This window comes from Brachyistius frenatus, unplaced genomic scaffold (genome assembly GCF_029030835.1).
Source record: "Brachyistius frenatus isolate BFR_SWC_R1_liver_20210118 unplaced genomic scaffold, ASM2903083v1 Contig_15, whole genome shotgun sequence".
NCBI lineage: Eukaryota > Metazoa > Chordata > Actinopteri > Embiotocidae > Brachyistius > Brachyistius frenatus.
The window spans coordinates 4,654,982-4,667,756 of record NW_027210614.1 but is presented as its reverse complement, the minus strand read 5'-3'; the positions used below and the strand labels follow the sequence as shown (position 1 = coordinate 4,667,756).

Sequence of the window (12,775 nt, the reverse complement as noted above, 5' to 3'; positions counted from 1 at the left end):
GTAGCTCTCTAATCCCTTTTGTATTTGTTGATTGACACTATAGAATAGCCCCCCCCCCCCACACACACACACACACCTTTGTGTGTGACTGGTTCTTCCACAATAAACTAGATGTTTGCAATACTGATAAGTGTGTTGTGTTTCTTCAACTTCTTCTCATTTGCCTTCCTGCCCATAAAAAGTGTTGAGTAACCCAACACACCTGACACTCCTCTTGTTCAGTACACCTACTTGTCTAAAAATTTAAGAAGAGGGAAGACCGCTCACTCTGTCATCTCGAAATTCAGCAATCAGACAGCCACTCTCTCAAGCTCAACTGTCCTTTCAGCCAGACGTAACGTCATCACTACGACAACAGCTGTCTGTTGTCTGGACCTATGAGAGAACAACCACCAACACAGAAGGACTGTAATCCTTTATATAAACGGGCAGTGTATTTAATTCCACCTTAAAACCTCCCGAGTCAAATAGAAACTGCAAAGTGTGACTATTTTTAACCTTAAAGTCCTCAATCAGCACTATAAACCAGAAACTCCTCAAAACCTCATGCACCACACACCATCTGTGTTGTTTATTAATGCTTTCCAGAAATCACACAGCATTTTGATGTTGTGTTGTTGTTTTTTATCACTGTACCCATCTGTCTCTCCTGCTTTTAACTTCCTCTTTTCCCAGAGTGCCATTCGACATCTCACCCACCAACCTGCTCGGGCTTGTTCTAATCTTGTTCTAATCGAGTTGTGCTGCTCACACAAAACTCAACCTGCCTTCGTGGCATTGACAGGAAGTCTAATGAGCCTCTTGCACATTTGTTTAACACTGGTGTGAAAAGTTAAGTGTAAAAATAATTACTTATTTGATGATCCTTACTGTTTATATGTCTTATGAAACTTGAGCTGAAGGTCAGTTGACTTGGTCAAAGTCATTATCTTACTTTACATCTTGTTTTATTGTGAAATATTCTCAAACACCATTAAGATAGAAACTTTATCTGGCAGCATGTCACATCGAACATATAGTTACCACCTCAGCAAACCCCTGAACAGCGTTTGGCTGGTTTTCTCTGCTAAAAAAAATAAAGCTTTTAGAAACTACAGAATCTTTTAAGAATTCAACTTAAACCAAGAAACAAAAAACAGCAAAAACAAATATAGGAGTTAAAATGTCTGCTGTGAGAAGGTTTGTTCAATCTGCAGCTATTTGTGTCTTTGGTCTGTCTAAATTACAGGACTGTGACACTCGGCCACCTTTTAGAAAATCTCTGCAAACATCACAGAAAACCAACCACATTCTTAGCTGTGATTCCTGAAGCATCAAACCACCGAAGTCTGAATACAGTAGAGAAAACTAGCTGCCTGCAACTGTGGTGGATTTCTGAAGCACCAAGTTGAAAGACAACGTATAGCAGGCTATTTCAAAGTTGTCCTATATATCCTCGTTTTGCCAACTTCTTCACTCCGGCAGCCATTTCCAGAAGATCTTTGTCACATTTTTCTTTAAACTCAGCTGTCTTTCTGGATAAATCAATTACCTTCATTGATAAAGGTTCCCCATGATCCAGTAGAGCTGGCATCCAACAGTTTTCATCAGAGCGATGTTTTGCTGCATTATGGTGTCTTACTTTTCCACTCTCTACTCCACACACAGGTTTAAATCCTGACTTCAAGCGATTCATTGTGTTTTTGTAGAAAATTAATCAGCATGTGAATTGAAAATGAAATCCTAATAAAAAATAATAAATCCAGTCCAAACAAAGGTCCGATTCTGATCCCATTATAGATCCTGAAGAACCGGCAGTTCAACTCCGCCAATCTGTTGGAGACCATTTGTGTGTGCATGTGTGTGTGTGTGTGTGTGAGAAAAGAGTGTGATTGTGTGTCAAAGGTCTTATTGTTTATTTACAGCAGAGACAAAGAAACATGCTGAGCCTTCAACACACGCGCGCGCGCGCACACACACACACACACACACACACACACACACACACACACACACACACACACACACACACACACACACACACACACAAGGAAAGTGCATATATAATAGGACTCGCACACCTTGCTCCCTGAGGAATGCCCACACAGGAAATATCTGATGAGTGGGGTATTTTAAAAAAATAAAATAAAAAAAAAAGTTAAAGACAGAGAGGGACAAACAGTGAGGAGAAATGGAAAGGACAAGAGTGACAGAACGTGAGAGGAAAAGAAAGCACGCCAGCCTGTGTGTCAGTCACTGCTCTGTGTTGACGTGCAGGAGCTGCAGCTTCAGGAGCCCAGCTGTGTTTGTGTGCAGCGCTGCACTGAAGCTGCAGTGTCGGGGCATGTTTCAACTGCGAAGATATTAGGTCACGACTAGGACAGTGTGGGATTAGCGCGCGGGCGCGTGTGTGCGTGTGTGTGTGTGAGGGTGACGCAACCCCTTAGCTGGTAGCATTCTAACCTGTTAATCCCTAACAGATTAGCAACTGTGTTACTCCAGTTAGCACGCAGCTTTCTCTGCGTTTCCTTCCTTTCGGAAATCCTCTCTAATTCATTTCCTTCCTTCATTCCTTCTCTCCTGGCGCTTTAGTGTTGCTGGACATTATATTCTTTCTCATGCTCTGCTGTTGTCTTCCTGCATGTCTTCATCGTCAATCAACTCAACATCTAATCTGTCATGAATGGATTAACATTACACTGATCATTGCACGGCTCATTCTCCCGTCCAGTACCGTCAGATCAGTAGTTTTAGATTAGGATGCAATTTGTAATCACAAACTCGTGCTGATAATTTGCCCTCTAAAGATCTATAAACAGTGACATTAGGTCTTTAGACTTAAATCGTATCAAAAATTCTAAAAAAAAAAAAAAAAAAAAACAGCATCTTCAGTTCATTTAGAAAATTAAATAACTGAAATGTAAAGGTCTTTTAGTGGAATCATTATTTTTGCCTTGCAGACAGACGGATACCGGCGGCTGGGCAAAGCTCCAGCCAGACAGATAAAGTGGACAGACAGAGTGACTAAAAAGGCACAGATGGAGAGACAGACAGAGAGCAGAGAGACAGACAGACTGGTGATCACAAGGACCGAGAGTCAGTCCAGAAGGACTGAACAGAGCGTTGGTTGTTTTTATTGTTGAGAAATGTGGTCAGTGGCATTCCAATCCTCCTCCTGCCCTTCATCAATACTGCTGACTAACGACCACACAAAACGCACGCGCACACACACGCACGCACGCACGCACACACACACACACACACACACACACACACACACACACACACACACACACACACACACACACACACACACACACACACTCTGTCCTTTAAACAACTAATATTCTATAATAAATATACAAAAATCATTTGGTCAATCAAAGTTTAAATTTAAAAGAACTGACGATGAAGCTTATTGGCCAAATTACTCCAAAAATGACTGCAGTGTAAAAGCTGAAGAGAAAGAAACACATGCACGGGAACACATTGTATTGAGTCAGTGTGTTTGAGTAAAAGTGAAGAGGCTGTTCAGCTCTTACCTTCAGAAAACAAAATCAGTTCAGTATGGTCACATTTTAATGCTTGTTATCAATCTTAGATTGTCGTCACCGCGGTAACTAATTTGACAGCTGGTGATATCATTTTGTTTGGTACTCACATTGTTATGGTTTGAGTTGTCTGTCCTTCATTTAGTCATTGTTCCAGTCTAATCTAACACCAGCGCTCTCTCAGACCAACACAGGAGATCAGCAGTGACGTGAACAGGGGAACGCAGTTCCAAATTGCAAGAGAAAATGTGAAAAAAAAAAAAACTTTGGTAAATCAGTTTCCTTAGTTATGTGACGTTACATCTCCTGCGTCTTTCTGGCCACAGCAGTAATGAGGGCAGCACCTTTCCCACTTCCTTCTTCTGATGGCATGAAGGTCACTTTACATTGAGGAGCCAAAGCTCCGGTGGTCTCTCGGAGGATTCGAGAGAAACTAAAACGGCAGCAGAAGAAGAAAATAAAATGTTTAGCTTCTTTAAACAACTTCAAGAAGCAAAGTTAAGAGGAAACTTGACCTGAACCCGTGTTAATCTGACACAGTGTACCAAAATATAACTCACTGTGGATGTAGTTTGTAGAGTGCCCCGTCCACCCCTACTGTGATGTTCAGATGGTCCAGTCCTCGGTTCTCTCTGATCTTATCGGCCACTGCCGCCATTCCTGCCCCACACAGCTGAGCTGCACGGCGTGACACTGCTCCACATACCTATACAACAATAAAAACCTTTATCATTATTGAAACAGTTGACAGTCTGAGCCGGACAATACACCGCTTCACAAAGCAGTGGAATAAATATTACTCCACCTCAGACGGAGCTTACAACAGAGAACATTATTTTCTAGACAATGCAATGACTCAAAATTTAAACTCTTAACCTCTCTCTATGATGGAAATGAAATATTTGTCTCTTCCTCTTGTTTGCATTGTGGCTCCGGAAAGTCTCAGGCCCCAAAAAGTTTCCTTTGCTTTCTGTCTTATTTGCAAGTGATTATTTCTGCATCTAATTAACGACTATCTTGTGACCTACAACCAACTCTGTATTGCCATACAAAAGCAGGTACAAAGGGAATGGGGGTGATGGTCTACTGTTTGTCCCACTGTATAAAAGCTGACCTACGGCGGAGGGAAGACCCCTTCTTTGCTGGACACCTCTCTTTGAGGGTGCATGTATGTGTTCCTTCTTGCAAGAATAAATGTCCGATGTGTTTGATTTTGAACCAAGCCTCTTGAGTAATTTTTCGAACACTCTACAATTTGAGTCAAACTTGAGACTAGAAGTAGACAATGAAGATGCCACTTTTCATTTACAATTCTTAATTTTAATAGTTGTTAACAAGGTTCAGAAGTTTTGAGTGAAGGACAGTCACAGTCACTGTTTTAAGTAGATCTTTCTCAAAGCAGAACAGCACTAATGAGACTTCATTCATTTAGTAGTGGTCCAGATCTTTCTGGTCTTTCCAGTGTGCATGTTGGCTAACCAGCATAGCTCAAGGAGAGACTTTTAAATGAACAGAGACAATAATAATATGATAAATTACACCGGTCCACAAGGTGGTCAAAAGTCTGTGAACATAAAGCATCTGTTTGTCTACACTCATGAGGTCTGACTCATCAGCGTCGTGCATTACTTTTCTGTCTCCTACCTCTTTGACGATGATGCTGTCGTCACAGGTGGTGTCGAGCCCCAGCTGCTGGAGGATAGATCTGACCTGCAGTAGCGCCAAGCGGTCACTGGAGGGAGACAGCACACTTACACATGAGGGCAAAATACATGAACACGTTAACATTGAAGGGATCAGCTGCAGGTTTAAGTGGCATATTTGAATAATGGACAGAGCTTTTATTTGTAAGATTTGGAATTAAGCCAAAAGTGACACACACACACACGCACGCGCGCACAGTTTCTCTTACCTCTCTATTTGTGACAGATATTTGGTTTGAAAAATTCCAGGTGTTTTTAAGGCTTCGGTGACATGTCCTCTGAACAGCAAACCTCCTCTGGTTAAATCCAGCAATACCTGCCGGACAACTTCACCTAAATACATCCCACTGGTCAGCTTTTCAAACCTGAACACACACACACACACACACACACACACAAAATTGTTAAATCCTTAAAAAATGTGAGACCACCTGATCATGTTACAGGGTACTGAACATCTCGATAAATCTGAAAACACATAAGATCACCAAAGCATGAAACAAATAAATGTGCAGAACAATGTTCAAGGCATTTGCACACACAGGAAGATAAAACAAACTGCTCCAATATATAATTGAACATGCGTCTGTTGACTAAGCAGGCTGCATCATATACAGTGTGTTTCTGACCTTTGTTTTCCAGGGTTGATTGAGTTTTGGTTCACTTCAGTGTCATAAGGTGTGATGATATCATCCAGCGAGCCGTCATCTCCCAGACCTCCCCACTCTGTGTTTATACACATCTTTGAGATCTTGGCATCTCCTTCCTTTTTCTCTCCTTCCGTCCCATCATTCTGCTGGGAGCAAAAAACAACAAATTATCATCCAAACATCACCACAACATCGACAGATTAAACACTGAGAGAGTTCTTCAACCTTATCGCCCTCTGTTTTTCCTCCCTTTTGTTCTGTCTTCTCAATGTTCCTCAGTTCCTCCATGTAACAAACATTAGAGCCAGTTCCTGTAAAACAGAATCACATGATTGTTTTCTGTTTTACATCAGATATTACATTTCAAATACAATCGACAGTGAAAATAGGTGCTGCTTGTCAAACTCAGTGGTTTGTGTTGTGAGTGCACTTATTGACTTACAGAAGACCCACAACACACACAAACGATGCATTATTATTACAATCTTGTATGTACCATTATAACATCGAGCCTACATTTAAGTTCTACCATTGACCCATTCAACCTTCAAATACCTGAAGGTGAGGACTGACCATGCTGTCTTCATTTCGTAAACATATCCTCACCCTAAACATCACATACCAGCAATCAGTCCAATTTCACACTCAGGGTCTTCGTAGGCACAGCTCATCATCGTCCCAACTGTGTCATTGACAACTGCAACGATGTCCAAGTCAAACTCCTGTTGTCACACACACACACACACACACACACACACACACACACACACACACACACACACACACACACACACACACACACACACACACACACACACACACACACACACACACACACACACACACACACACACGTTTTAACTGATTTTAATATATGAATCAAGAATGCAGAATCATTCTTTCATCTGGTCATCATTATAAAACTCTGCTCTGTTGTATTTTGACTCACGTTGAGTCTCTTGATGGCCTCCCGCAGCATGTTAACGACATCATGTCCCTCACAGTCTGTGGCCTTGAAGCCTTTGGTCCAGCTCACCAATGTGCCCTGCGGAATATGCAGAGGTTTAAAAAGGTTATAAAAAAGTCAGGGTTTCTGTTTATTTATGTATTTTACTGCTAAAATACAAAAACAAAAAAAAAGTTGTTTGATCATTGGTTGTTATTGCTATGAGAAAATGTTTTTTTGTGGCTGCAACAAACTAATCTGACCTAAATGAACTCAGGCAGAAAACCTACACTCTGATGTCCTCTCTTACCGTATCAATGGCCGTCTGCTCGCAGGGGAAAGAAAAGGTGAAGCCTGTAGGAACACGAGTGTTCTTCATCCCCATGTAGTCCAAGAAGTCACTAATACACTCTGCTATGTGATCAAACAACTAGAGGCAGGCAGAGAGAGAGAGGAAACGTTGCTACAATCAGCAAACAGTGCATTTGATTCTCAGTACAGCCCTATGGAGACAACCCTGCATGTAATGAGCTTCATGGCAGAGTTATGAGAAGATTTAGTACCATTTCAGCAGTAATTCACTAAGTCACTGAGTTTCAGACTTTCCATCTATGTTATGTAAATATGTTTCTCACCTCTTCTCCAGTTCCCTGCATTATCTCCAGTGGTATGGTATAGATTTTATGGTAAAGTCTTGTGCTTGATTGCAGACCTCCTTTAAAGTTCACCAGCAAAACTCGGAAGTTGGTTCCTCCCAGATCCAAGGCAAGGTATTTTCCATACTCTAAATATACACACACACACACACACACACACACACACACACACACACACACACACAATCACCCTTATTATATGTTTGTATATTAAAAAAAAAAAACAATTATTCTCAGGTAGAAGCTCAAAGAAATTGTGAAAATGAACAGAAGGTGTGAGCGTTTCATTTCAGACCTGTGCCGTCAGGTGTATGGCATACAAAAGAAGGCAGCATCTTGATTGCAGAGGAGCCTTTACTCTTTAGTCCTGCCTCAAGCCCCGCCCTCATCTTGGCCTTGACCAGCTGGAGCTGCTCTTGGCTCAGTCTGAAGGGAGACAGTGAATCATCCACCTGGAATAACAGCGACAGTGTATATTAAACATGTGAGCAACAACAACGATAATTCTTCCGTGCCCACCTGTGAAGAAATTAACTACCAACAGTGCACATGCACACACACACACACACACACACACACACACACACACACACACACACACACACACACACACACACACACACACACACACACACACACACACACCCTAACCTGTCGTTTCTGTGATGCCAGACGTTGGGCAACTGCTGTTACCAAGGCAGCACCTTTGCTGCTGCCGCTGTCTGAGAGGACGAATCTAACATGGCACTCTGGAAGCAGCCGTCGCACCACTTTATGGAGACGTTTAGGATACCTGAAATAAGGGCAGCATTAGTAATTTACCCCTTTTATAAGTCTGGCAACATGATTTAAGAAAATATAATTCAGTTGCATTTGATTACAATACTTACAATGTGGTTTTGTACATCATAGCGTAACCAGTCAGTGTGACGTAACAATTACAACTACAATGTCACAAGAGGAGTAATTCAAACTGCTACTTCACCAAATATGAATACATACATTTTATTTAGCTATTTAAAAAAATTTAAATCTGAAATTTCAGCATATGAATGTGAGTGTTGGTGAGTACTTCCACAATAACTTACTGCGGGTGTGTCTTGTACACAGTTCCATCAACACCCACGGTGATCCGTAATGCCCTCAGACACCGGTTCTTCTTGATTCGGGTTAAAATGGCTGCCAGTCCTGCAGCCACCAGATTTGAGGATCTGAAGGACACGATGGTGCTCACATGTTGAACCGCAATGCAGTCGTCAGGTGATGGGTTCAAATCAAGATCCGTGAGAATGTCTCTGGTGTTCTTCAGGCCACATTTGTACCTGAGAAAGACGAACATGTATATTATCTTTCTGTTTTCAGACAGAGGCAGTGTGACTCAGAAATGGAGATAACTCACTCCTCCATGGCAGCAACATGTGCAGTGGTTATCTTCCCTTTAGTCCTCAGCTCATTGGACACACATCCATCAAATAGCAGTCCTAGTTTAGCCATCTTTAATACAACCAGCCTCACTAGTTCACCCAGATACATCCCACTGACCATCTTCTCAAAGCTATCAGGGAAAAATGAGGGAACAAAGACACAGAGTGGTTTAAGGTTGAAATTAGTGTCATTGATGCAGTGCAACATCATGCGATATCATGACAGTAGACAAAGCTGCTTTCCCCACGTTTGTTTTCCAGGGTTGATGGAGGCTGCGTCCACATCCCTGTCAAACTCTGTGATGTAATCATTCAGGGCCCCATCATCTCCAAAGGCTCCCCACTCAGTGTTCACACACATCCTGCCCTCATCTCCCTCCACCAGGTCAACATGGCGCATATCCTCCATATAGCATGCATTGGTGCCGGTACCTATAAGATCACAAACACACAGGACATACATACAGTTATATTAATGCTATTTAAAGGACCTGGCTACTTTAATCGTCTAAAAAAGATATTCAGCATGAATTAATCTGAAACTGCAAACTTTAAATCAACACTATCAGCAGCAGGTTAACTTAAGGGTGCACAACAAATATCAGATTTTGAAGATTTGATTATTTCATGGTAGTATGCCAAAACATGTTCATTTTGCACAATAAAAGATAATTCGTTTTACGTTTAATGACAATAAGGAAGGGAATTTCATTGTGATTTCTCTGTGTCTGTTGTTTTTGTTGTTTGCAATTCAGGTGTTCCTTTTGTTGTGAACACTGCAGCATAAAAATGGAAGATCTAAATCATTATAAAGGATATTTGTCAGCAGGTCATCTGCTGCCTTACACAGTCACAGTCAGTGGTGAAGGATGCACTGGCATCCTTTAATGACTGCAAGTAAAAGTACGGTAACAACGGGTAAAAACAGTTAATCACAAGTAAAAGTGAGAAATCACAGTAAAAATACTCATTTGCTTCCTGCGACTGATACAGATCATTAATACGGATGCATCAAGGTGTAAACAGCGTTGTATTGTTTACACCGTGTATTGTTTACATCCTTGGGGTCAAGCCCCTCCAAAGAGTCACCAGATACAATTAATGGGAGACAAAAGAAGAGGTTCAGAGGAGAAATCTCTCTTTCCCATCTATCTGATATGTAAAACGGGGTCTCAACCGGTTTTGTAAGTTTGAACACGACTAGCTACAGAGGCTAGTATGAATTATATGGAAGTACTTACCAATGATGAGTCCTATTTCACAGTACTGGTCATCAAAACCGCAGGTCATCATGGTAGCGACAGTGTCATTAACCATAGCTAACACTTCTATGTTCATATCCTGCACAGAGTTACAGAGTGATACACCAGGTCATCATAACAGTACAGTTTATGACGGGTAATGTTTCTATAGTGATAGTTATGACTACTGTGCCGTGTCTGTAATGTTTCAGTCCCATAGTTTTTATTTTATCTTCCATCTACACTTTTTCTGACCTTTTCTATACAGTTCACCTCTGATTTCATTTTCTTATTATCTGCTTCGGTAATGTCAGCATAGGTTTAATCCCAGTTGGAGTAGCTATTGAGTTTTCAGAATTAGTTTAATGTTTAGAATAATCTCCTCATGTCTGATGATTGACAATTAGTTTATAGGTAACTAATGATGTAGTGAGTGCCATGGCGTCCTACCCCAGTTCTGTCAATAGCCTCTTTTAGGGCCTGGACCACGTCTTTTCCCTGAAGGCATCGAGCCCTGAAGTTCTTGCTCCAGTTTAATAATAATCCCTACAGGGAGGAAATAAAAAGAATCTAAATCTAAACAGAATTACCATGTCAACATACAGGGCAGTAGAGTATACTGTACAGGTCATGAGAACCAGATGTTTGGATGTAGATGTCATACCTGATCCAAGGTGTGGTGTTCACAGGGGAAGGAGAAAGTGAAGGCCAGAGGATGTTTCTTCTCTAAACTGATGTTCTTCTTTTGCAGGAAGTCTTTTAGAGACTGTGACACGTGGTCAAATAACTACAAAGAGTCAGAGAAATGGAAGACAGGGAAGTTGAAACCTCTTATTGTTTTTTTATGTCCACAAACGTAGTGCTTCTGCCCCAAAACGGATCAAATTTAATGTATTCTTTTACCTCTGTTCCTCTTCCACTGAGCTTCTCCTTTGGTATTGGGTAGGTCCTCTCCTCCATCTCCACTCCTCCCTTCCTAATCCCCATGCCCTCTCTCACTTTAACCTGCAGCACTTTAAACTTGGAGCCTCCAAGATCCAGTGCCAAAAACTGTCCTTTCTCTGCATTAGTAAAAAATGAAAACAAATAAAAAAGTCAGACAAAATCTATAATCTGCTCTTTTGAAAATCAGTGGTCCTATATTGGGTTTTTTTTTAGATCACAAAAAAACAAACTTTAAAAACAGTTTGAAAACCATTAAAGCGAGTATAACCTGATCCATCAGGAGTGGAGCGGACATGTGTTGGCAGCATCCTCATCGCTGCTGCAACGTTGCTCTCTGCTGAAAGCCCCTTCTTCATTTCAGCTTGGAAACGAGTCGAGATGTCACTTAACTGGTCGTCGTGGAGACGCATTGCATGCAGAAACCTATCCACCTGGAAAAGATGAGCAGAGAGACAGCAAACAGAGAGCGCTCAGAATCAAACACAAATGAGCCATGAAGATGGATTTTCACTGACTGGACTTAGAAGACAAGGAACAAGAAGAAATGAGAGGGAGGAAGAGGAGTCTCCTTAAGGCGTTTCTTGATGGGACAGAAGGAAACCATAACTTGGAATATAATACATGAGCTATAAGAACTTGTGATCTTATAAACAAGCTAGGAGGTATCAATAATCCTGTCTACTGTATGCTGCCCAAACTTCCATTGTTCATGAGACAAAGTTCCTCTGGCTGTGCACACAGCTGAGGTTCAGTATTTGTGCCGAGTGTGTGCATGGGAGTGTCAATACTTTGTCCCTGTGAGAATATGATTTGATCCAGTCAGCAATAAGAGGAGCAGTCACACTGGCAGGCGAGGAAGTTAATTATTGTTGAGAAAAAATGAAATGGGGACAAAGTAATTAATGATTACAGAACCTTGATCATCTTATTAGTCGTGGCTACTGCCTTATCTCTTAGTAAAGTTAGTCAGGTATATGTCTGCAAAAGGTCACTATGCAAAGATGAGGCATTTTAATCACTCCTTTTCTGGATATATCACACCATAGCTGCTTGAATAGTAAATTATAAAACACTATAACAATTATGGAGGAGGACACTTTTAATCCTGCACTGTAAGGGGAAAAACAATAACGGTGAATCAATCTTTTACAATGAACTTGGTATGATTTACAAAAAAATATAATTTCAAAGTAATTGTCAGCAAAAATGAGGAAATAAGTCAAATGCATTTGTAACTTTCACCTTTGCATTGAATGAATGATTTGAGGGCTCCAAACTTAGTTGTTACCAGGCAATAATAATAATATGCATTTCTTCAAATGCTTTTGAATATATTACATTAATCATTATCGATTTCTCCTCTGTAGTACATGTCTAACTGAAAGTTGAGTTAAACTTGTTTGTCCTCTCACCTTCTTTGTGGGGTCCTCCTTGAGTTTGGCGAAGTAGAAGGAAACGAGATGAACAGCCAACATTTTGATGGACAGATCACACCACCATGAAAACTCTTCCAGGTATATGAGCCTGTGTTCCTGTCCGTGCAGGTGAAGAACACTTCGATGCAATGATGAGAACCGTGTTCAATGTGTACAGATGTTAAGATACAATCTGTTGTTTTCCCCCCCTGCCTCTCTCTGCTGGTGTTACTTTGCTCTTTCTGTTCTCACTAAACAGAGCCCA

General features: G+C 41.1%; 1 protein-coding gene across 5 annotated transcripts; it reads right to left on the bottom strand.

The window, feature by feature from the left end:
• Nucleotides 1-3,204: 3,204 nt before the first annotated feature.
• Nucleotides 3,205-12,570, bottom strand: hkdc1 (hexokinase domain containing 1). 5 transcript variants are annotated; one of them, XM_069693690.1, is made up of 21 exons: nt 12,508-12,570; nt 11,364-11,526; nt 11,054-11,211; nt 10,815-10,937; nt 10,601-10,696; nt 10,151-10,250; nt 9,158-9,341; nt 8,885-9,040; nt 8,574-8,807; nt 8,137-8,278; nt 7,781-7,937; nt 7,465-7,613; nt 7,140-7,259; nt 6,823-6,928; nt 6,506-6,607; nt 6,109-6,194; nt 5,863-5,975; nt 5,443-5,598; nt 5,175-5,262; nt 4,091-4,236; nt 3,205-3,963 (listed from the first exon to the last, which is right to left on the bottom strand). In XM_069693690.1, the coding sequence occupies exons 1-21, from the start codon at nt 12,568-12,570 to the stop codon at nt 3,828-3,830; spliced, it is 2,778 nt and encodes a 925-aa protein (XP_069549791.1). In that variant the 3' UTR covers nt 3,205-3,827. The 5 variants fall into 5 exon arrangements, with proteins under 5 accessions (XP_069549791.1, XP_069549788.1, XP_069549789.1 ...); XM_069693687.1 differs by having other exon boundaries at nt 5,863-6,029; nt 6,506-6,605; nt 6,833-6,928; XM_069693688.1 differs by having other exon boundaries at nt 5,863-5,984; nt 6,506-6,605; nt 6,833-6,928.
• Between the last annotated feature and the right edge of the window lie 205 nt (nt 12,571-12,775).